Source organism: Biomphalaria glabrata, chromosome 10 (assembly GCF_947242115.1).
Source record: "Biomphalaria glabrata chromosome 10, xgBioGlab47.1, whole genome shotgun sequence".
In the NCBI taxonomy this organism is placed as follows: Eukaryota; Metazoa; Mollusca; class Gastropoda; family Planorbidae; genus Biomphalaria; species Biomphalaria glabrata.
In genome coordinates, this window is record NC_074720.1 from 9,674,723 (window position 1) to 9,696,451 (window position 21,729).

General features: G+C 37.6%; 1 protein-coding gene across 2 annotated transcripts in view; it reads right to left on the bottom strand.

The window, feature by feature from the left end:
• LOC106059515 (collagen alpha-6(VI) chain-like) overlaps window positions 1–21,729 on the bottom strand; it is a 66,562-nt gene that overhangs the window by 36,447 nt on the left and 8,386 nt on the right. For both annotated transcript variants that reach the window (XM_056044097.1, XM_056044096.1), the window contains exons 3-12: window positions 18,173–18,274; window positions 16,531–16,647; window positions 15,694–15,832; window positions 11,117–11,240; window positions 10,783–10,858; window positions 9,928–10,032; window positions 9,661–9,774; window positions 3,344–3,482; window positions 2,607–2,730; window positions 1,489–1,564 (exon numbers count right to left, since the gene is read on the bottom strand). In XM_056044097.1, the coding sequence (XP_055900072.1) occupies window positions 1,489–1,564; window positions 2,607–2,730; window positions 3,344–3,482; window positions 9,661–9,774; window positions 9,928–10,032; window positions 10,783–10,858; window positions 11,117–11,240; window positions 15,694–15,832; window positions 16,531–16,647; window positions 18,173–18,274 (1,116 nt within the window). The remainder of the gene's footprint in view (window positions 1–1,488; window positions 1,565–2,606; window positions 2,731–3,343; window positions 3,483–9,660; window positions 9,775–9,927; window positions 10,033–10,782; window positions 10,859–11,116; window positions 11,241–15,693; window positions 15,833–16,530; window positions 16,648–18,172; window positions 18,275–21,729) is intronic.

Below are 21,729 nucleotides of genomic sequence, written 5' to 3' on the forward strand. Positions count from 1 at the left end.
AGGCAATTAGCAGCACCCAGTGCTACACACGAGTAGAACCGTGTGCTTGTCAAAAGAGCTGAGCCGAAGACTCTTCGAGCTCTAAGCGTGTAAGCCTGCTTGAACAAATAGTTCTGTCTGGAAAAGGTCCAAGTCAATGCCTATTTAAAGCATTGCTATTTCCGATATATCTGGCACTCCGGGCTCATGCACTAGAATGCATGGCCGAAGGCCGGGTACACCGGGAACCCCGCCATTTTCCTATGTTGTACCAAGCTAACCATGCAGGACTCGCCATTATTGTAACGGTCCCTTGAGGAACGATGCATAGTTTATCTTTGTGTAGCAGATTCGAGATTTGAGCCTTGCCAGCCATATCATGAGCTCTTGGTCCATCTCTTGAACTGATTTATTTTGGCATAAAACTTCACGTGCCTTACCAATCGAAAACCTAGACTTATCACACGTTTGATACGGATTTGAAAATCTTTAGATCTCTCAACAATTTTTTTATCATGGTCATCGCGACGTTACGTTTCTGTGCGGTGGTGCGGTGGCTGAGCGGTAAAGCGCTTGGCTTCCGAACACGGGTACCGGGTTTAAATCTTGGTGAAGAATGGGATTTTTATTTTCGGGATCTTTTGGCGCCTCTGAGTCCATTCAGCTCTAATGGGTACCTGACATTAGTTGGGGAAAAGTAAAGGTGGTTGGTCGTTGTGCTGACCACATGACACCCTCTTTAACCTTAGGCCACAGAAACAGAATACCTTTACATTATCTACCCTATGGACCACAAAGTTTGAAAAGGATACTTTACATTTTTAATTTATTCAGTACACTCAAAAACACAAAAGACAAAACCGTAAGCTCCATGTTTTCACAACAATTAAGTTTAACATTGTTCAAAAATTGTACAAACTTGATGATTTAGGTTGTCTATTGTTCTATGTGTATTAACATGTTCGTACACATGTGTCATACATGCCAAACGACGAAGCCCTTGAAATAGGGATTCTTTCGACAGGAACTATCTTTAGTTTCTACGGAAGCCAAAAAATTCCGAGTAACATTATGATAAATGTTTCAAGTCGTTCGTTTACCAGTTGAAAATCATGAATTCCTAATGTAAATGTTTTTATGTCCAACAATGTCTATTTAAACTAATCTAATCAATGCAAACATGTTCCTGTACATTACTCAATCATTATCATCTTGTGTATAAGTCGTGTGTCTTGCGCCATTGTATACAGAAACTTTATTACAATGCCCGTTTTTTTTTAATACATCATTAGTAGTGAACCGGTTTATTTCAAACCAAGACTGAGGCTAAACAGCATTGCAGTGAGCTCATGAGGAATTTAGTGGACTAGATATAAGGATATTAAGATATCTTGTTTAAAGTTTAAATCCGTATCTATCAACTATTAAATTGTGTCGTTTTGAAGTTTATATGACTAATAAATTAAGGTTACATTCTTAGGTATTCCAAATTTGAATAAAATTCTTTACCTATTTTATTACAAGCAGTGCTGGTTAAATTTTCAAGCTGAATAGAGAATTCTTTGAAATCCTGGATGAACGCAGTCTAAGGGAAAAAAAAGTAAAATACACATTAGTTTTCTTGTGTCTTCTTTTCTGTGGATACGTCTCAGTGTCAAGGAAAAAAAATACAGAAACAGAACTGTGTTTAATAGAAATAGTATATTTCTTCCATTTTAAGTAAATTCTTAATGGCCGAGGAGTATTTGAAACTGGAGTTTCTCTTAGTAACGCATTAAGGATTTGGGGATTTTCACACTCAAAAGTTAATTCCATCAAAGAATTTTGTCAAGATCCTATTAACGTCGCTGAAGCAATAAAAGATAGTCAGATAGAAAAATAAGAGAAAGTGATGTTAAGAAATGTGGTTTCAAATAAAATGACAGATCATGTGCACAATGTCAAGGACGCTGTATTAAAAGACCGGGCTTCGAACTCGAGCCGCTTGGATAGTGAAGTGGTTTATCCCACTCAGCCACCTATCACTTTATTTACTGCTTCAAGGACGTAACTGTTTCTTTAAAAAGAAACTAGTAATAAATATAAATAAACAGCAGATAACTTGGATAATGTTGGAGAATCCTCCCCCCCCCCCCCCCCCAAATAAAAATAAGTGTCTAGTAGATACATTTGAGTTTATCCCACTTCCATGGTCAATAATTTGTTCATTTAGAGTTGGCAAAGTCCATTACAATTTACAAGGTACACAACTACATTCAGTAGAAGCAGAACTGACGCCTCAACACTGGTCTGCGACGTCGCAACCTTTGGGCTTTTTAGACCAATAGACCTGTGACGGCGCAACCTTTGGGCTGTTTAGACCAATAGACCTGCGACGTCGCAACCTTTGGGCTGTTTAGACCAATAGACCTGTGACGTCGCAACAAGCTGTTGGTCTAAGCTGCCTACAGGCTGCGACGTCACAGGTCAGTGTATAGACTTTCTATAAGGAACGGTCTGGCTTTTAGGTCCTATATAATGTTCGAGTTAAATTTTTGTCGCTTACAGGGTTTGAACAATCACGCAACATTCTAAATTTTCTTATCAAATTAATACCAAATGTTTCTAAAAATAAAACTATCTCTAACCTGTTGAGCTCCATTGGTTGCCAGGTTGTCCAACTCTGTCATATCAAGTCCCTTGCCAACCCCAACCCCCCAGATGTTGATGCCTTTAGACTTTGCGGACTCTGCTTCTTGTTTGGTTTTAGTTCTGGAATTTAAAGCGAAACAATTCTATATTAAAATAGTGAGGTGCACAGTTTGTAATACTTTATTTTCAGAATGATGCAAGCAAACAAACAACCTCTCAGTCGATTTAAACAAAAGGCTGTTCGCTTTTTAGGTCAAGTACAATAATGTGTAGAAGGTACAGCTAATACATAAAGCAGAAAATAAGTATGTATGTATGTCCCGATTAAAAAAACAAAACCGTTTGACCAATCTTGATAAAACTTTGCATAAAATTTCCTTAGATCATGGCGGAGACCGTAGTGTATATTTAATTTCCTTTCCACAACCGGAGAGCCCTAAAAGTAGTCAAAAAGTACCCAAAAGTATCTCTATTCAATAACGAAACTCTTTAACTAATCGGGTAAACCCGTTTTTTTTCAGAAATTTACATTGATACAAATAAGTGGGCACAACGGGTAAACCCATTGTCTTATTCAACTTTTATTTTCGTGGCAAAATAAAAAAAAAAGTGAAGGGAACATTCTCCATGTTTGACATCGATCTAACATCAACCCAGTAGACTAGTAATAACCAAACTAAGGCGCGCAGGCTACGGGTCTGATCCGGCTAGTGTATTTTTATAATAATCTTACCTGTTATCCGACTCTCCGTCGGTTATTATTATCATGGTCATCGGGACGTTACGTTTCTGTGAGGTCAAGAGTTCAACCGCTTTGGTTATACCAAGATCTGTTGCCGTCGTCTCGTCAGGGTATTCAAATTGAAGTATGTCTGCATGGTATAAAATAACTTAAAAGTACCGGTAACCAGCGTGAAATGCTAACTTACGAAAACTGCAGCGTATTAATAATAATAATTGCTTAATTTATCTAGCACTGTACACAAAGAGAATGTAGGCTCAAGACGCCATGATAACATAGCCTAAGAATAGAAATGACAAGGAAATGTTAAAAAAAAAGTTTTAAACAGATAGACTCCATTGTTCTTCTTGAATGTAGTGAAGCCTTTTTTTTTTGTCTTTGCTCAATGGGTAACGACCTTTAAATCTTTGGTCAATGGGTAACGACCTTTAAATCTTTGGTCAATGGGTAACGACCTTTAAATCTTTGGTCAATGGGTAACGACCTTTAATTCTTTGGTCAATGGGTAACGACCTTTAAATCTTTGGTCAATGGGTAACGACCTTTAAATCTTTGGTCAATGGGTAACGACCTTTAATTCTTTGGTCAATGGGTAACGACCTTTAATTCTTTGGTCAATGGGTAACGACCTTTAAATCTTTGGTCAATGGGTAACGACCTTTAAATCTTTGGTCAATGGGTAACGACCTTTAATTCTTTGGTCAATGGGTAACGACCTTTAATTCTTTGGTCAATGCACTGAAAGCATTAACTCCTACAGTTTAGTACCTTTTTTACTTCACACTTGTTTTATTACTTATGCATCTTGTCGTTTGTTTTAATAGCTGAACACATAGTAACGAAATAGGACATGTATTTTAAACTTACTGTTCATTCATTTCCATAACGATAAAGATGTATTGTGTGAAATAGAAAGCAATATCTATATGGTTATTGTCGCGTAGCAGACTAACTATCGGCAGTAACCTTAGCAACTAGCTCCGCCTTTATTCTAGAAGGTTCTATAACGGAAGCTCTATGACTTAATTGGGAGCGTGGTTTGCCGGGAAATTATATAAGCTGGGCTAGGTGTTAGTTGTAGACAGGATTTCGTAGAGGAAGGTTGTAGACTAAAGTGTGTAGACGGACATTAGACAAGTCGCAAAATTTTGAGTTGTAGAATTAATACATTTATTTTAATCTATTTTGAAATGAGCTAAGAATGATTAATTCAACTTGTACTGTTTCATTTTGTACATTTAACATTATGTATGCTGTAAGTGATTCCTAGTTCCTGAATTAAAGTTTTTGTATTTTGAATTAAAGGATCTTCATTATTTGAATGTCTTTAAACATTTAGAGTCTTTATATGAATCTCCGGCATCACGGGATGTTTTTTGAGTGTTTAATAAAGATTCGATAATCCAAGTACTAAAAGAGCATTGTCTGATCAACACAACACTATAGTAGCCTCATGTCAACTTAACATTTTATCAATCATAAGAAAAAAATATCCCGTGACAGTTATATGGACTTGCAACATCTACATGGCCTAAGTAAATAGATGTAATTATAAAGCAAGCTATGAACAGAGAGATATCGAAGATCTCAGACGACGAAGAAAATAGTGCTTAATGCAATAAGATTGGATCCTCTAGCACCTAGACAGCGGCGATACCTTTCCCTGTGTGAGTGCTAACTCCAGAAACCCTTTATTCCGTTAGTCGTTTCGTATACCAGCAACTGGACTGAAGAAGCCGTTTCGTTCATTCACGAACTAGACCATTACAATTTGCCTTTATGGTGAGGCGACATAAGGCGCTTAGTCTCTACACCCGTGGGTCGTGTAATGATGTAATAGGCTGGTGCATAGATGTAGCATAATGGGGAATTTCTGTAGCGACGCGACGATCGATTAAAAACATAACTCGGGCTAGTTAGGAGACAGAATCAACGGACAACAGATGATTGGGACTTCAAGATCGGACTGTTTCCCCGTCTGTGGAATTAAAGTATTTTAAGTTTGGAATCACAACTCCTTACTCTAAGATGTTCTGTTGTTCGGTATTTATTTAAAGTAAAATATACACAAGGTTATATGCTAGAATCAACAATTCATTGACAAAGAAACGTTTCATTAGGTAACCAAGAGATTTAGCTAAACGTCTCTTTAATGATAACATAACTCTTGAATGATCTGAAAGTATAACATATTGTTACAAATGAACAGTGACAGATAAAGGTCACTACGTGTGACCCCGACTTGATGACACTGCAGCGAGTGTTTTCTGGAATCTACGTGTATAAATAAAGACAGGATATGACGTTTCCTCACGTGTTATTTCAGAGAATACTAGCCGTGTTTGTGCAACTTTGGACAAGCGATTAGGGACTCTATATAAGCCAGAGAGTTAATGTGAAAGTCGGTCGTATGGAGTCGTGAGTTAGCCGTTACAGTCGATACAGACGATGTGTGCGGCTCTAGTGGCAGAGAAATGTGTACGACTCGATGCAAGTTAACTAGGGTAGAGTTAACTGGAGTGGACTACTGTCGTTAAAGTCTATACAGCGAACTACAGTGGACTTCAGCCGTTACAGTCGATACAGTCGATGTAAGACGTGTGCGGCTCTGATGTGGTAGACTGGAATACGACTTGGTTCAGCTTTGGGAGACCTGGAGCGACACTGGGAAGTGTGTCGTTGGTCTGTTACGACTTGGTTCAGTTTTGGAGACCTGGAGCGACACTGGGAAGTGTGTCGTTGGTCTGTTCTGTGGAATACGGCTCGAGGAATGAGAAGAGATGAATTGCAACGAGGTGAAGAGATGAATTGCAACGAAGTGAAGAGATGAATTGCAACGAAGTATAGCTAACTGTAAACTGACAGATATTGTACAGTCTTCTACGCTACATGTTACAGTAACGAATTGTTAGAGTTAATAGTCATTAAAGTTATATGAAACTGAAAGTTTAGTCGTCAAGTTCTTTGCTGTGTTTTTATTTATGTGCCAACTAATACATCTAGTCAGAAGATTCAGAAAATTTAACAATTGGTGTCAGAAGTGGGATCTTTCTGGCTAGAATGTGTTCCACCAAACTTCTTATTGAACTTGACATGAAAGAACTTAGACAAGAGCTTCGAGAAAGAGGTCTACAGCTTAACGGAAATAAGGAAACGCTAACAGCACGTCTCAGACAAGCCCTGTTGGAGGAAGATGAGAATCCGGACACTTGCCAATTTGAAATCAAACCTAATACGATGGAGCTCCTGAGAACTTTGCAATACAAAATGAACTCGGTGAAAGAGAGCATTAAGGAGATAGAATCAGAAATCAACACCAGATTATCTTTATTTAACCAGTTGACCAAAACCATGAATGAAAATGAGCAAATAGCTACCACGCCCAACAAGACAGAAGAACAAATAAAAGATCAAACGAGAATCATGATTAATGAGCTGCTGAACACCCAGCAGTATCAGATTGAGTCGACAGATGAAAGAGCTACACCATTGATGAACAGCGAACAATTGTCCAACCAAGGATGTGGCGATACAGACAATTACGATAGAGATGCTGGTGATGGTTGTGCTGTCTGTGACTGTGATAGCAAACCAAACGAATGTGGCTCACAAGACATGAAAAGAGACGGTAGCTGTTACTATTTCAACGAAAAGCAGAATGAGGCGGCTGAAGAAACAATAGAAGAGACCTATAGTTTGACCGAAGCTTTAGCTACAGATATACCTGATATGAGTACCTCAACCAGCCAAACAGATCAAGACAACGTTGGGTCTGAGTCCAAGCCTGTTGCTGTGGGCCTTAAAGACTTCTGTCTATCTGCCAGTGTCTACGAGAGGAACTCGAAGCTTGATTACTGCACTCATGCGTTTGACAAGAACTGTACGTACGTAGCTATGCAAGAAGACTGTGAATGCCAAGAAATACACCAACAAGCTCTAGACTTAACAGAAGCTTGTACAGCTATCAAGGTAGGCGCGAGAAGCCCTGGTGATAGTCAAGGAATTAGAATAGAAACTGATGCTGAAGTTGATGGACCTTTGCACGTTGAATGTTATCAACCTGCCCCACAGTCGAGTCATCCAGACTCGGATAAAGGTGCTGACGTTTTTGACAACTTGCCTTCAAGTGGACTTGCAGCTCATTCGCAAAGCATCCATCGAAGAATAATGCTGAAGCAACTTGTTAGATCAACAGTCTTGATGACTACAGCTATGAAATGCAATACCTTCCTATGTGCTAAGTGGCTGCCATCAGCATTGATTGACAAGAAAGCAAGACGACATCAACGCAACCGAAGAAATATCAAATGGAGGAGGCGGAGAAAGCGACACATGCAGAGTGCAACGTGGATGGCTCCAACAAGATCAAGATACAAACCCACCCCTTCTCCCACTGATAGACCCCCACCTGCATTTATGAAACTCCATAGCCCATGTTGTTAGAAAACAAGCCCACCACTTCTCCCACTGATAGACCCCCCACCTGCATTTATGAAACTCCATAGCCCATGTTGTTAGAAAACAAGCCCACCACTTCTCCCACTGATAGACCCCCACCTGCACTGATGAAACTCCACAGCCCATGTTTTTAGAAAGATTCTGTCCGGAACCATCAGACCAAAGAAGAAAGCCTTACGAATCAGTTGAAAGTGTGAAGCCACTAATGAATAATCTAAGAACATTCCTCATGAGAATAGGTTGATGAAGTATGACAGAGGTTTTAGAAGAACGCTAATTAAGTCAGAAGCAAGAAGGACAGAAAAGAAGTAGTTCAAGATGTCAGAACTGTAGTGAGTAACCATCTGTGACAGAACTGTACAAGAAGATCAACCCAACAGGCATCGTACAAACCCAAAGTCAGTTGCTGTTGTAAGAAGAACATGTGAATATTGCTGTACTGTAATGAACCTAGTCATCTCTGAAGAAGCTCTGGAAAAAGCCTAACCCATCTGTAAAAAGATGCTTGAAAATGTAAAACTCAGCCAGTGAAGCACGAACTCGTTAGAATGCTGATGAATTTTCTCGACAAGAGTGCCCAATGTCATCTGAAGGTCGATGTTTCCATACCAAGATTGATGAAAACATTTGTGAGGAACTGCTGAAAAATGAGGATTTGGCTCCCATTCTTCTATGGAAAGAAGATGGACAACTGCCAGATTGAAAGAACATCTCTGAGAAGGGGGCAACCACCAAAGCTTCCTAATTGATCGTCGATCGATTTCATCAGTATCGTGATGAAGTAGAATCTGTTCGGGACGAACAGATCTAAGAAGGGGGCAGTGTTACAAATGAACAGTGATAGGCAGAGGTCAACGTATGACCCCGGCGAGATGACACAGCAGCTAGTGTTCCCTGGAATCTACATGTACAAACAAAGACAGGATGTGACGTGTCCACACGTGTTGTTCCAGGGGACGAACAGATCTAAGTAGGGGGACAGTTACTAATGAACAGTGACAGATAAAGGTCACTACGTGTGACCCCGACTTGATGACACTGCAGCGAGTGTTTTCTGGAATCTACGTGTATAAATAAAGACAGGATATGACGTTTCCTCACGTGTTATTTCAGAGAATACTAGCCGTGTTTGTGCAACTTTGGACAAGCGATTAGGGACTCTATATAAGCCAGAGAGTTAATGTGAAAGTCGGTCGTATGGAGTCGTGAGTTAGCCGTTACAGTCGATACAGACGATGTGTGCGGCTCTAGTGGCAGAGAAATGTGTACTACTCGATGCAAGTTAACTAGGGTAGAGTTAACTGGAGTGGACTACTGTCGTTAAAGTCTATACAGCGAACTACAGTGGACTTCAGCCGTTACAGTCGATACAGTCGATGTAAGACGTGTGCGGCTCTGATGTGGTAGACTGGAATACGACTTGGTTCAGCTTTGGGAGACCTGGAGCGACACTGGGAAGTGTGTCGTTGGTCTGTTACGACTTGGTTCAGTTTTGGAGACCTGGAGCGACACTGGGAAGTGTGTCGTTGGTCTGTTCTGTGGAATACGGCTCGAGGAATGAGAAGAGATGAATTGCAACGAGGTGAAGAGATGAATTGCAACGAAGTGAAGAGATGAATTGCAACGAAGTATAGCTAACTGTAAACTGACAGATATTGTACAGTCTTCTACGCTACATGTTACAGTAACGAATTGTTAGAGTTAATAGTCATTAAAGTTATATGAAACTGAAAGTTTAGTCGTCAAGTTCTTTGCTGTGTTTTTATTTATGTGCCAACTAATACATCTAGTCAGAAGATTCAGAAATACGTAACAATATATAGGTGAAAATAAAACTAAAGTATACTCACAGTCAATGAATAGTTTTGCGTTAGTCTGCAGTGGTATAAAGTTAGTTACTGTTCTGCTGTACAAGACTGCGCCTATTCTTGTGTCGTTTGGACCTACAACTAAACTGTTCACAGCTGGGAGAATTTTGAAACAAATTTAATGACTTTCTAATGAAGATTATACATTATGTTAAAAAAAATCTTAAGTCTCAAGTAGTCTATCCAGTTGCAAGCCCAGCTTCAAATGATCCGTAAATGTGCAGGTATTTAAATGCAGGTCAGTCTTACCGTTAGATACTGTCTGAATTATCAAATTGAAGTTATATTCGCCCAAACTGTTGGAGCCATCTATCACAAATACGAGATCTATGGGACGACGACACACTGGAATCTCTGTAATGAAAATGCAATTTTTTTCAAAATGTCTTTATAATAATTTTATTTATAAAGCGCTGTTAACAAACAAAATCTGTCTCCAAGCGCTATAATAACATTACAAATACAAACACGACAGCTAAAATGACAAACTAATCTAAAAAAGTTTTAAACAGGTAGGTCTTAATGTTCTTCTTGAAAATAGTGTAGCATATTGTCTGTCTGAGATCAATGGGGAGTGAATTCTAAACCTTCTCAACCCGTAGACCGTAGCTTTTGAGGGAGAAACGTGGCACAACTAGAAGCGTTGAGTACATTTAGCGCAGGGCTCTCTGATGGACATATGGAGTGATCAGTTCGCTAAGGTACAAGGGCATTTCATTATTATAGATACACTGATGACAAAGTGTGGCCATCTTGTAATCGATTTTCGCTTTCAGGGGAAGCCAATGGAGCGGGCGAAATAGCGTAGTAGCAGAATCTCGTCTTGTTTTTCTAAGGACTGTTCATGCGGTGTTGTCTTTGGGTCAAATTCAGCAGTCGGTTTGGTTCTGATAAAAAAAACAACACTTTTGGTCTCCGTAAAATATTTGCCGCTATAGTGACTATACCATCTTAATTATTAACTAAGTTTTGTGCTTATATTTTAAGTACGCCCAAACAAATTCCTTTCTAAAAAGTGAAACAGGTTAATTAGACAACACACATTCAGACATCCGGAAATAATTGTTATTGAAGGTTAGTTTTCTGTCCACTAATCTGACCTACTTGTATTCACACAAGTCACTATCGTCACATTCTGAAGCTGCAGTCCGAAATCTTTGAAGTCTTTGATAAAAAATGTCTGAAAAACAAAACCCGTTTCTCTTTAGATCAATCGAAATGATTATGTAAACATAAAACATAGGAACAGGTGATTTAAAAACCAACTCTAACAATTAAACAAAAGGTAATTTAGTTTATTTATAAACCAGAACAAAACACAAATAGTAACATTTCCAAAACTGACAAGATCTAAATGCAGGACTAAACAAAAAATTCAATTAAAGTGTTTTCAAGGTAGGCAACTGATGATAGATTAAAACAAAAACAAATAATATACCTGATTAGCTCCATTTGTTGCTATGGAGTTCAACTCGTCCACATCTAGTCCCTTGCCTACACCCACTACCCAAATGTCGATGCCTTTTTTTTTGGCATTTGCAGCTTTTGACACAGTACTAGTTCTGTAGAGGTAAAAGAATGTTATTTCAATATAACAAGATTACAAAGACAGTTTGTGTGGAAACACAAACTCAAAAGCGGCCCACGAAGTGTCCCACCCAGGCAGGTTTTAATAATTTTAGAAAGAATATCAGAATAAAATTCTACCAAAGGCAAATGACAGAGAAGAATGGAGAAAGAAGGTTGACAGATCTGTGTGGTTGTCCCAGTCTCAGATGACATTGCCTGTTATATGTTCACCTCAGGTTAAGACGGCGAAAAGACACGTGAAACTCTTGTATGTAGAAACAGGAAGTTGAATGACTAAAATTGACTTTGAGTTCAGTCAAGTCAGTCAAGTGGTATTCTTTGGACAAGGCAGTCGAGTAGTATCTTTTGGTCCGGTACGGACAGTAGTAACTTAGCGAGTCGAATTGTGACTTTGAATTAAGTAGTATCTTTTGGGAAGACGAAGCCAGTAGTCATTTTGAGACATGTATTTCTAGTAGTTATTATTCTGATTATTCTATTTTGGGAGTTCATTGTTACCCGCTGTGATGCGGATGTGATTTGACAAGATTTACCAAATTGGATATTTATTACCGCTGTCATGCGGATGTGTTGATATTTCGTACTTGATTAAGCAATTGCCAAGAAGTTGCAGTGTTATTATTATTGTCAAATAAACTTTATATTTTGTCTGCCCAAGTAGACTTATATCAGTCTATATTGTTTCTGTGTCTGTCACGTGTCAAAGAGTAGTCCAGGTAGCACGAACCCAGCAGTGTACGCATTCGCGACACATTGGTAGTGACCAGTCCAATGTGTAACAGTAATACAGCATTCATCAACATTACGCATGACAACCTTACACCATTTTTGAATTGACAGTGGTGCCCCAAGGGTTCAGCAGACCAGGAGATAGGTGAAAGTGAAGTTAGATATGAACATGGCCTAAATGATGTCTTTATATCAGTGGTGGGTAACCTTTTTCTACCGAGGGCCGCATTAAAAAAATTTGGGGACTGGCGGGCCGCATTTTTTTTTTAATACTCCCAATTGAGGAATTACAATAACAGTTAGCAATTTTTTGAACTAATTTTACGAATAATTTGTTAAATTTTGTTATTGTCTTTTACATCACAGCATTTCACATTTCAAAGTACAATTGTACTTAATGTGAAGCATTTAACTTTTACACCCATGCATAATGTTCTGTAACTGTAGAACTAGCTTACTAGTTGTTTTGTTCTTGCGACTGCTGTCAAATTAGTCAGTGAGCATCGACCTGTTCGAACACTTGATAATTTTCAAACAAACGAAATAAAGCGTGTTCACAGATGAATTAGGTTCCGAATAATGTGACAGCTTCGCAGCAAAGTTTTCTTAAGTATGGGAATACAGCTTCTGGCAGTCATGAAACTTCTGTGGAAAAACTCACTGGAATTTCTCTTTCAGGTCATTTTTTGCTTGGAGGTATGTCACCTGGAGCTAAATCAGCTTCTGCATTAAATGGTGAGCTGATGGTATTGAAAACTAGTTTTAAGTTCTTGACGTCTTAGAATTTGCTTTCAAAGTCCACAATCAAGGAATCCATATAAGTCTTGTAATTTCATCCATTTCACCTTTCAGATAAGGAAAATGATAAGACGCGATTTCACTCGCTAGCTCGAGAAGTGGAATAACTTTTTTTGAAAAGATTTAAGATGCACATACATTTCATTTGCAAACAAAACATTGCAATGTTTCCAATGATAAACATGAAGTCTGTCTTCAACTCTGCATTAGAAATATTAGTAACAAAGTCACAGTCAATGTCCTTCAATGAACCTAACTATTTCTTCCTTGAGATTCCATATTCTTCTAGGCCAGCGGATACTACTGTGTAACCGAATATTGAAATGTTTTGTTTCAAATCTTCAATTACTTCTCGGAACTGCCAGTCATGGCCGGTAGATAATTGGAGGCCCATGGCAAAGTGAATATGGTAGCACCAAATAAAATTTTAAAAAGTAAAAAAGCGACAAAAGTAAAATTATTAAATTTATTAAAAACCTATTGTACTTCAACAATAACTTTGAGGACAAGTTTCGCTATTTATTCTCTAAAATAATCAGAAGGAAGTCGGTACAAGGCCCTCACCAATTGGTAACCCTAAGCACTTTGTCTATTCCTAAGGCTGGCCCTGTGCCAATAAAAAGATCATTGAGAAATCAATTCCAACAATATATTTGATATTCAAAGCTTTATTTTATTAAAAAGCCTGTTTTTTCTTAGTCAAAGCACGAGCTCTATTAGTTGTTACACTTGCCATCTTGTACAAGCCGACCCAACTCTTTCAACACAGTTTTTGGTAGAATTGAATAAATACTGGCTTGTGTTTGTCTTTGACTGAATGTTTCGAAATATTGACATTAAGAATAATCTTCGTTTACTTAATTAAAAGTTTTAGAATGACGTTGAAAGACAATGTTTATTTAGCCTCTTCATGATAAGTGATAAGAATCAAAAGTTTAAATAATTTCTGGATCTATAGATATTTACAATTTATTTATTTAATTGCATTTTTATATGTGTAATGTGTGGGAATACCTGATTTCTTTAGGCGTCGGCGGGCCGCATGAAACACTTCGACGTGCCGCATGTGGCCCGCGTGCCGTAATATGGCCACCTCTGCTTTATATGATTATCTAATTGTTTTGTAAAGGGTCAATCTCTTATTCAAAGCCTTTAGAATAAAAAAATCTGTAAAAAAAATCCTTTTGTTAAGTGTTACACAGTGTTAATGCAGCTCTGCCGATTATACGATAATATGAAAAATTATTTATTAATTGTTGTTTTAAATTATGTTCCACTTATACGCATTCTAAATATATTTTTTTTTTCTTTAAAACAATGTAAACATTTTTTTTTGTAAAAGTAGTAGTTAATATGACAGAACTTACTTAACTTAGCAATACAATTTTTTATTTTTTTTTTGACAAAAACTCTTACTAAATAGCCTCCAGTGTTTGTTACCATTAATAGTGAATATTTGTAAAAATGTATTTTTATGAAAAAACTACTTGCATAAATGATTTAAAAAATTAGAATTTTCTCTTTCACAAAAGAAAAAAGTAGCCGTTGCATCAGAGTTTTGAATTGTCTAAAATATTATAATGTCGGATTTTCACTATCTTTTCTAGTTTACGAGATCTAAACGGGACGGACGGACGGACGCTCGGACAGACAAAAGCCCACAAACTAATAGCGTCTTATCCCCTTTCGAGGGCCGCTAAAAATCAACATGTAACATTAATTAAACTGAAACTTGAGCAAAAACGACTCCTTGCTGCGTTGGTAATGGGTTAATGAATTGGAAGTTACAAGGTAATCAAGAAGAGATAATGCTCAAGATGGGTATCATCATGCCAGATTTACTTTCTGACACACAAAAAATTAGCTTCACCTATTCCCCTATCCAAAAAGTATACTAGCTAGAGCTACTACCACCGGGTAGAGTACTGAAAGATGTCAATTGTGAAACTAGGCTCCTTCGCTCTATTTATCCATGGCTCCCTTGAACGCAGTACGCAAATGTAGTGCCTCATTAAAGGTGACCTTTAACCTAACTGGATAAGGTCAACTTACCCGTGACTGGTGCATGTGCTAATGACCATGAGATATAATCTAGCCCATAAAACACTGAGTATTCATTTTTTTTTTGTTGGTTATTCTTCTTTTGAATAGTTTCTGCCATGTAGTTCCATTAGTGCAGTGTTTCTCAAACATTTTCCTTAACGGAACACTTCCCACATTTTGAGTATTTAGAGGAACACTGATTATTTTTTTTACAGACATTATTTCACACGGTGACCTACTCGTAATTTATTTCAGTAGAACATCTATTCAGGCCTAGAGTTCCGCGGAACACAGTTTGAGAAACACTGCGTTATTGTAACGAGAATGAACGCATTCACATAAACCAGCGTATGGACAAGCTGGATGGAATGTCTAGGGCAGAAAATGAAAAGATGTGTAGATGGCTGTCCATGTGCCATCAACTACGCAGAGGTGTAATTACGTGAACTAATTATCTTTCTTTGTTTTGTTTCAGAAGTTTTGGGTATTCTTTCATTAATGTGGATTATTATGGACTATTATGAACTACTCTGGACTATTATGAACTAGTTCAAACCTCCTGCAGGACGGCAGGGGGGGGGTGAAAGCTGGTTTCGAACTTGGGACCATGGTGATGGCAGTTTGAAGAGCATACTACAGTACTAATGTACCACCCTTCTTTATCTGCTATTTCTTGTAATTAAATTATACAACTCTCCCCAAAGTCTGATAACTCCTGGCTTCTTTTTGACATTTAATGTCCATATGCAATTGCAATAGCTCCTCCTTCGTGATCGAAAATGAGCATATTTCTAATTTCCTATGGACTCGAAGACGCCTATTTAGCCCCCTGGAGTGTAGTCATTAAATGTTTACCTGTTGTCGGAGACACCGTCTGTAATGATCATCATGGTCATTGGCACGTTACGCCTCTGGGACAACAGGATTTCCACAGCCTTTTCGATCCCCAGGTCAGTGGCTGTCGTCTGGTCCGGATAATCTATTTGAAGTATTTCTGTAGAGCGAAAAACAGCAGAGTTGACGGGTTTAGTTTTTACTTTGTCCAATTCAAAATAAAAAAAAAATTGCATTTTATTACATGAGGAGTGAGATGGGAGAAGGAAATATTGTTGTGGGCTCTAATGCCATTTCACAACACAGGACCTATTGATCGTGTAATTTTACAGAGAAACTTGAACCTACTTAAAAGTTACTATTCAGTAAAGCTTGGCTGCTGGTTTCTAGCTTACAAAACGTTTAAACAAATCAAACTTTTGACATAGATTGGAAATAAAAGAACGGAGGCTTTTTGTCGCAATGAAAAGGATTACAGTAGAACGTCATTTATAAGGAAGATATTTATCCGGAACGTCACATTTCCGGAATAACTTTTTTGTTTTGCTGATGTGTCGCAAAATATCAGCGAATATTTCTCGAAATAATAGTGCCTCGTTAAAGATGACGTATAACCCATTGCTCCTCTGTCTATGTTACTTGAATACCCCCATAGGAATTTTCTTTACATTGTTGGTGAAATGGACCGTTTATAATATTACATTGTAAGATATAGATAGATGGATAGATGGATGGATAGATGGATGGATAGATAGATAGATAGATAGATAGATAGATAGATAGATAGATAGATAGATAGATAGATAGATAGATAGATAGAGTCTCACAGACAGACAGACAGAAAGACATCATTTTTACCACTTTTAAATTGGCTGCTGTTGGTCTGGAGCTGAATAACTGCCGTTACAGTTTTACTGTAAACCACAACACCTACTCTTGTGTCGTTTGGTCCAATGGTCAATGTCTCTTCGACCGCTGGAGGGGTGAAATGACATAGCATATAATTGATAGAACACAGAAAATAGAGAGTTTTACATAAAAAAAAATATGATTGCAATGAAATAACTCAACTAGAATGCCAATATCACGGCTTGATTCATCAAAATTACAGTAGACTGTATACACAAACACGTCTCTGATGACATTGTTTAAGAACTTAAAACACACGGACACACATGGACATGACCTTCTGACACGCTGGACACATGCAGAAAATAACAACTCAGTTACACCTCAATGATTTAGGAAAGGAGTTTTTTTTTAATATTATTATTTGCAATTAGAATAGAATTTAATTTAATTTAATTTAAGTAACAAGAAAAACATTTTTAAAAATACTTTAAATTAAAAAACAAAAAAACAAAAAAAAAAAGCTTATATTAGGTGCAGTTGTATCAATTAGTTTGGATCAGTCATGTAATAGATCTATCTAGAACAATAATAAATGTGTGTGATTAGAACTATTTTTATCAATGGTTTTTGATTAGCGAAATTACATGCTTTCGCTTTCTCAATACGCTTTGATCTCATCACTTATCTGGACTAGTTAAAAGGGTTGATCGTTTTTTAAATGCATGTATAAAAAAACAAGATGGGGGACGACCTGGATTCGAACTCGTGGGTTCAAGACTATACACCAACCACTATGCCAGCGAAGCGTTTGTGTACACAGAAGTTTTTTTTGTTCGTAATCTATTGTTAGCTTCAAACTTTCAAATGACGACATTGTAAGTATAAAGGGGGTTAATTTTACTTATGCCACCTTATCAGTCGGTACATGTTTCAAGCTTTAAGTTTGGTCTACACCTGTGCTATGGTGTTCAGTACGTGTTCAATCTTTTATGATTTCCACTTAAAGAATTAAAATACTTTATTTCATAGAGAGGAATCTTTTTATTATTTTACTTAAACATCCGGCATATAATTAGATATTGAGTCTTCAAATCGATGCCATACATCACACAATACAGTTGTGTAACATGCAACACAAGAATATTCCGATTTGATAAGAGTAACCCCATCAGTAAATCAGTAAAGTTAGAGACTTCTAAGGGCAGAAGAATAAAAAGTAAAGTAGCTATAATACATAAAACACTAAACCATAATTCAAAAATAGAAAATAAAACCTGATGAAATACTTAGAAAAACACGATGATATTTCTTATTCCATACTCTAGAACAAATTCATACAAGTGCTCCTTCTTTTCTAGTGCCATTAGAGAATGAAATGGGTTGCCTAAATCAGCCAGGAAAACTAATGCTTTAGAAGAGTTTCAGTCCATGTTTGACTGATTGACATATGAAATGCATAGGACATTATTGTCTCATTTTTTGAAGTTACTTCAGTAATTTATAAGATAAGATAACTCAAGGGTTGCTTCCCTTATCAGCCACCACCAAATACCACTGTAACAGGCCTCTTCAGCCTTCTTTTACATTCCCTCTAAGACAAACACATTTCAAAGTAATACGGATGTAGATCTACACACCACATACTCACCTTTAGATACATTTTGTAGTACCAAGTTAAAGTTATATTCTCCCAAGCTGTTGGACCCATCAATGACAAAAACTAAATCCATTTGACGGCGACATAATGTATCTACAAAATAGAAAACAAATCAAATTTATGGATTCGTCTTGTCTATATTGTACTATCAGTAAAAAGATAAATAGAATTCAAAATTGGTTAATTACGAAATTAAACCTCATTGGATATAAGCATTTCACTTGGTATAAAATACTTCCAATAGCCTGGAAAACCAGTGACTTAGCAGAAATTAGGTCATTGGTTAATATGCCTGACGCGTAGGACGTAATCATCTCCTTTTTTTTGAAGTAACGTCTGTATTATATAAGATAAGATAAAAACTCCTTCTCATCAAGTGTGACTCAGACATTGAGTCCGACGGAACTGTTTTCACTAACAGCTGAAGGGGCAAAGGTGAGTAAACTAGCGCCTAAGCCAGTAAGCTTAGGGCAGTAGGGTATCGTTTGCCTTGGCTGGCTACCCTCCTTGGAAAAGGTAAACTCAAAATTTAAACCTCGGCAATGTCTTGTAGCTATACCCAAACACTGGAAAAAATCTGGAACTTTGTTTTAGTTTATATTTCAAAATTTAATTAAGTTCCCATCACAGCGGTGTCATTACTTTAACATTCATTAAATTAATTTTATTAAAATCTCAAAAAAAAAAAAAAAAGCCAAGGGCCTAAACAAATAATGTCTAGACTCTAGAGCAGCGGTTCTCAACCTTTTAAGTTCGGCAACCCCTTTTTACAATCCCCCACTCTGCCACGACCCCTTACACACACACACACACACACACACACACACATACAGCAATAGAAGAGTAGACAATAACAATCCATATTTTCGATGGTCTTAGGCAGGGGTTCTCAACCTGTGGGTCGCGACCCCTTTGGGGGTCGATTGACCATTTGCCAGGTGTCGCCTAAGACCATCGAAAATATGGATTGTTATTGTCTACTTTACTATTCTGTATTTGTGTAAGGGGGGGGGGTCGCGTCAGAGTGGGGGATTTTAAAAAGGGGTCGCCGAGCTTAAAAGGTTGAGAACCGCTGCCCTAAGGGGTCGCGACCCACAGGTTGAGAACCCCTGCTCTAGAGGCTATGGCCTACACTTTCTTGAACCGGGCACTGGCAATGAGAAAGCCCCTATCTTATGTCAGGCAAAAATATGTGCAAGAAAAATATGGAATCGTTGAAAGGGAAACGGTTTTTAAATTAATGAGTTAAAGGTTTAGATTAGGGCGAGTCTTTAAAACAATGCCTTTTTTTTTTTAGATTTTAAAAAATCTTATAAAAAAACAACAACAACTTAGTAGAGTTAAATCCGGTTAATCAGACCATAATGTGATTCTATCGTTGTGCTTTAAATAACCGATTAACTGGATTGGACTTTATAATAGATTAGGTTTTCGATACTTAAGATTCGGTCCGATTAAGAAGCTGGCCTAATTAACTAGTTGTCCGATAACTCCGATTAACTAAATTCAACTTGAAAAGTATGTTTGGTTTCGGTACTTTGAATTCGCTCCTTTTAAGAGGCTGATTCAATTAACTCGTTGTTCTATTATTAATGTTCGACTGTATCAAGAAGCACAAATCACTGAAAATATTTCAGGCATAATGCAATAAAGTATCGCGGGTTATTTTTAGTCCAATTAATTCTAGCCCCTCTCACTCACACAAAAAAAAAACCTACATAGGTCACCCAAACACAGTCTGACTCGAGACGGTCATTTCACGTGACCCCGACATATATGTAAGAAAAAGGGCTATAATTTAAAGAGACTTTCCTTCAGGTCAATCACGTGTCTATATACCAAGTATCAGTTTTCATCAGAATTGGGGCAAGTGAAAAGGGTAACAACTCGTGTAGACCGTGGCAGTGTTTGCCACTGTAGGTGTTCCCTGTTTATCGTTCTTTCTTCGGGCGCTTGCGTCCGGCAACGTAATATATTGATCGAACGTGTCCTTATGGAGAATACACCACTTGCTACACGGGATTGATAGACGCACTATTTTATTTTTGGTTCATAAATATTGAGATTTGAAAATTGAAACCATCCTTGTAAAAAATGGAGACACAACATTAATCTTTCTATAGTGTATGGGCCGCCATCTGGTCTCGGACTTACAGATTAGACAGATTTAAGATTGAATTGAAAACGTGAGCCTGGATCTATATATTACGAATAACGCTGCTACTGCCTGAGAATCTCTCCACCCTTTCCACGCAAAGAAGAGCAGTATATATATATATATATATATATATATATATATATATATATATATATATATGTGTGTGTGTTCAATGAGTGACCTATCCTTAATAAAATTAAATGAAATGTGTATGGTAGGGGGAGAAGTAGTGATGTTGCATTAAGTCCCTTTTTAAGGCTTTTGTTTACTAGTTGAAGGTTTTATAGTTAGTACCAGGTGACCGAGACTCGCTCATTTGAATAATTTGTTGAGGAAATATATTTACTTATTTTGGATCGGGTAAAGACTCCCAATTAGAAAAGTTGCTCTCGTGCTCTTTTAGTTCTAAATGTCAATGTACATGGAGATTAGAAAAGAAAAGTTTATTAAGTCCCCATACAGAACACGCCGGTATGGACAGTATAGAGTATAGCGGGACTTCTTATGGTACGACATTTATTCAGGTGAAAGCACTATCCCGTATGCGGGGGACGAGCGTTTGCAGAAGGCAATATTTTTTTTTTTTTTGTGAGCTGAAGCTGATAGAAGTAACAGAGATGTCCCACAGAAACACTTCAAAGACCAGCTTAGGCTGACATTGAAGAGGGTATTTGACTGCAGGCGGCTTCAGAACGAGACAGCTGGAGATTTTTTTTTATAAAGGCCGCGGAATACACAAAAGAAAATCCACTGCCAAGGACAGACGTAGACCTCGAAAAGAGAATCTAAATCGACCACCAGCATATAGAAAATCTCTTATTCTGGAGTATGATAATCACTCTTTGAACCTGGCAGCTCTTCATTCTGCTGAGATAGATCCAGCGATTATCATCGATATACTGTACCCATTTGAATGTAGGCTTATATATCTATTAAGTACATTATCTCATGTCATGATGTCTAATGTCAAAATGCAGGGGGCCCCCAAAGAGGTCAATCTACCCCAAATTCCTAGCTACGCCCCTGTGTGGTGCCCCAGCGGTCCAGCAGACCAAAGGATAGGTGAAAGTGAATGTGAAGTTAGATGTGAAAATAACAAATTGGTTATATAAATAATTGGTTAATTTTTAAAATTGATTGTTGTGTAGTCAGGTAAAAGAAATAATTGTCCAAAATTTCAACTTGATCCGAGATTGAGTGTCGGAGAAATCACGTGTATAAACTTTTGACCAGACAGACCGATTGAGTTGATATAAGCTTTGTAAAAAGCACATAAGGTAAACAGTGCTATACAATCTGCATAATGCTTTGCGAACACAGATATTGAATTGTTTATATCAAAAATTGAAATTAAAACTATTTCCAGTGTTAATGTTAAAACATATTTTTG